This window comes from Camponotus floridanus, unplaced genomic scaffold, assembly GCF_003227725.1.
Source record: "Camponotus floridanus strain SB8 unplaced genomic scaffold, Cflo_v7.5 scaffold397, whole genome shotgun sequence".
NCBI lineage: Eukaryota > Metazoa > Arthropoda > Insecta > Hymenoptera > Formicidae > Camponotus > Camponotus floridanus.
This window is the reverse complement of record NW_020229544.1, coordinates 5,507-9,523: the sequence shown is the minus strand read 5'-3', so window position 1 is coordinate 9,523 and position 4,017 is coordinate 5,507. Positions and strand designations below refer to the sequence as shown.

General features: G+C 37.2%; 1 protein-coding gene across 1 annotated transcript; it reads right to left on the bottom strand.

Annotated features, from left to right (window-relative positions):
* Window positions 1-421: 421 nt before the first annotated feature.
* LOC112638879 lies at window positions 422-1,477 on the bottom strand. Its single transcript, XM_025411365.1, has one exon. It carries the CDS (start codon window positions 1,475-1,477, stop codon window positions 422-424), a length of 1,056 nt encoding a protein of 351 aa, XP_025267150.1.
* Window positions 1,478-4,017: the final 2,540 nt, after the last annotated feature.

Sequence of the window (4,017 nt, the reverse complement as noted above, 5' to 3'; positions counted from 1 at the left end):
TCTGGAAGCTTTTTAACTTTAGATTCATGGGCAAACAAATACTTGGGTAGGACTTGGTGCCGACGAACTTTTACCATTTTGACCTTGAGGGCAATTTTTAAGGTCAACACGAATACCAATCCGGGATGAAAGGCGTTTAATTCGAAAAGTCTGCATACCGCTGGCGTTAGCGTCATCCAACATGCACCCCGCGGAGGTCGCACAGTCGGATTTGCATGTCTTCGGGGTGCTTTGATCAGGTGGTTCCCCTTGCCGTCACCTGTGTGTATGTGCGTGTGCGTGTATGTAAGTGCGTGCGTGCGTGCGTGCGTGCGCGCGCGCGTGTGTGTGTGTGTGTGTCCGGCCAACAAAGGCAAGATTAAATAATCAATCCAGTCAACAAAGGCAAGAGCATTTGTGTCGAGACCTTACAGTTCATATTCTATTTGAAATGTTCAAATGCCGCTCCATTAACCTGAATGCACTGGTTAATTCTATTGCTGAACGACTCTCTCACACTTCGAAGAATGTCCGGTGTAATATCCTGGCATGCTCTTCGTATCCTGACTTTCATATCCTCTACCGTTGTCGGTTCTGTTGCATAGACCTTCTCCTTTAGGTAACCCCAAAGAAAAAAGTCTAACGGTGTCAAGTCTGGTGATCGTGGAGGCCAAATCTGAATATGACTGCCCAAGCCAATCCACCTGTTCGGAAATTGCTCATTTAAGTACTCTTTAACTAGTCTTGATCGATGAGCGGGTGCCCCATCCTGCTGAAACCACATTCTTCGACATGTATTGCCCGGTACATACCTTAAAAGGAGTGGCAATTCATTTTGTAGGAAATTTAAATAATTAGCTCCATTTAAATGCTCTTCGAAGAAAAATGGCCCTACAATGTAGTCACCTACAATACCGGCCCAGACGTTAATAGACCATTGTCGTTGAAATTCTCTATTTCGTTTCCAATGAGGATTGATATCAGAATAATAGTGACACTTATGTCTATTAACGTCACCTCTGTTTGTAAATGTGGCTTCATCGCTGAATAGAACCTGTTCATCAAATGCAGGATTTGCATCTATCTGACCTTGCATCCAGTTGCAGAATCCTAGACGACGTGGAAAATCACCCTCTTCCAATTTCTGTGTCATATGGATATGATAAGGGTGAAATTTGTTCGATTTGAAAATTTGGTTCGCCGTTGACTTCGGTATACCGTGGTCTTTTTCAATTTGTCTCGTAGAAATTTGAGGATTTACAGTTGCAGCAGCCAAAACTGTTACCGACTTTCTTTCAGCAGGACCTGTTTTTTTACGCACTCGTTTTAAAATACCTTGCTCGGCTCTTGTGCAAAGTCTTTGCATTGTCCTCCTATCAGGGTGTCGCCTATTTGGAAATTTCTGGGCGTATAGACGCTCGGCTAGAGAATAATTACTCCTAGCTTCTCCAATAATCTTAATCATGTCCACAATTTCATTTGGCAAATAATCAGACATGATTGTATTTACGAAAAAAGAAACTAAAGAAATTTGATTTGCAAAGTTAAGAATACTGGGCGGAACTGTTTCCAATATGTAAAAAAAAAATTATAATAGCTAATGTTATACACAAAACTAACAAACGAAGCGTTAAATACAAATAAATACTTAAAGAAATTAAATTTCTTGGATGAACTATTCCTAATCTTTTTTGAAAGATATGTAAGGAAGAAAACGAAACATATTTAAATTAAAAAAACAATGAGACAAATACGAATGCAGGAATGTAGGACTGGAGAAATGTTGGAATGACCAAATGTACGAATGAAAAATGTACAAATGAAGAAGAGTACGAATGCACATAGGCATGAATGCAGGTATGAACCATTGCAGCAATGCATGAATGTACAAATGAAGTAACGTGTAATTGCAGAAATGTATGAATGCAAAAACGTAGAAAATCAGATATGCACAATCACAGAAAAATACGAATTCAGAAATGTAGGAATGTAGGAATGTCAAAATGTGTGGCTGCACATATGCACGAATGCAGAAATGCACGAACTAACAGATGTACGGATGCAGATTGGATTGATTGGATTGATCGGATTGATCGGATTGGATTGATCGGATTGATCGGAATGGATTGGTCGGATTGATCGGAATGGATTGGTCGGATTGATCGGAATGGATTGGTCGGATTGATCGGAATGGATTGGTCGGATTGATCGGATTGGATTGATCGGATTGATCGGAATGGATTGGTCGGATTGATCGGATTGGATTGATCGGATTGATCGAATTGGATTGATCAGGTTGATCGGATTGATCGGATTGAACAGATCGGATTTGATTGATCGGATTACTGAGATTGATAGGATTGGATTGGATGGATTGGAGAGATTGGATTGATGGGATTGGATTGATGGGATTGGATTGGTGTCAGTCTACATGCGAGGGTAAGAGAAAGCGAATGCTCATTTTCATTTCAGATCATTTCAAATTATGAATCAGGGGGCTGCGCCCTCCCCCCCCGAACCACCCCTCCTCGCCCTACCCTCCCCCTCTCCAGACATACCTTCTCCAAAATGCAAGCACCCCGAAGGCATGCAAATCCGACTGTGCGACCTCCGCGGGGTGCATGTTGGATGACGCTAACGCCAGCGGTATGCAGACTTTTCGAATTAAACGCCTTTCATCCCGGATTGGTATTCGTGTTGACCTTAAAAATTGCCCTCAAGGTCAAAATGGTAAAAGTTCGTCGGCACCAAGTCCTACCCAAGTATTTGTTTGCCCATGAATCTAAAGTTAAAAAGCTTCCAGACGATTCAACATTTGACCTTCTGAAGGTCACATAAAAAAATTATAAAGTACCATTTTGGACGCAAAATTTCTCGCTCTTTCCAAATCCGGTGTCGAAAATAGGACTTTCCATTTAAAAAAATCAATGTCACCTTCAAATAACCTTGAACATTGACTTCAAGGTCAGAACCAATAATGCACAATTATTGCCCCCTTTGTCCTGAACAACTTTTGTTTGAAACATTTTTCTCTAAAACATTTACTTTTCAAAATATTTCGGGTGGGGGATTAAAATGGGACACCCTGTATAATGTAATGTGTATAATATTTGTATACGTAATTTGTATAATAGTTTGTATATAATAACTATAAAGAACTATAAAGAATACGTACACTGTCGAATCAAAAATTTGAATTTTATCCAACTTCATTTGGTGTTAAACAGTCTATTAATTCATCAAATTCAGTTTCTCTTCTTTCGGGTAAAGCTGCGTTCAAAACTTCTTCAAAATCTGCTTCGAATGCCATTTTAAGTTTTAGTGATGTTAATTTAATATTATATTTAATATTATATGACTATATGTTTATGGAATGTTTGGAATTAAATATTTTAGATGAAAAAATGAATTTATTTATTAAGTTGACATATAATTAATATCCTTTCTTCGAATGTTTTATATTCAGAGAAGTACTTCGTGTAATATAATAGATGAAAATCAATAGGTCGATTTTATCTATTACGATATTGATTATCTTGAACATTTTTCGAAGTATATAGAATAAAATCACACAATTTAGAATCAAGCATATCATTTTGTAATATTGGTATATTGGATATTTGTTGATAACAGAGTAAATTTTAAACATATTTTAAATTTTAAAATTAGTGAATATATTTTGAACATTGTATATATTTTAACTTATTATTATTAATTAATATTAATTATTAAGAAAGTAGGAAAAGAATCAAAGATGAGAAAAAGATATATATATATATATATATATATATATATATATATATATATATACCGGGTGTTTCAGACCACCCGTACACCCCATTTTAAAGCAAAGGAAGTGGTTATTTTGAAAAATGTTTCAGACAAAAGTTGTTGAAGATAAAGTAATGCATTACATGGGTAAATTTGATTGACGTTGGGTGGCGTCGTGAAGGTCATGTCAAGGTCGACTTGAATTTTTTTAAATGGGAACCCCCATTTTTCATTGCATATTCTTGTAGCTTATCTCGAGAGCTTTCC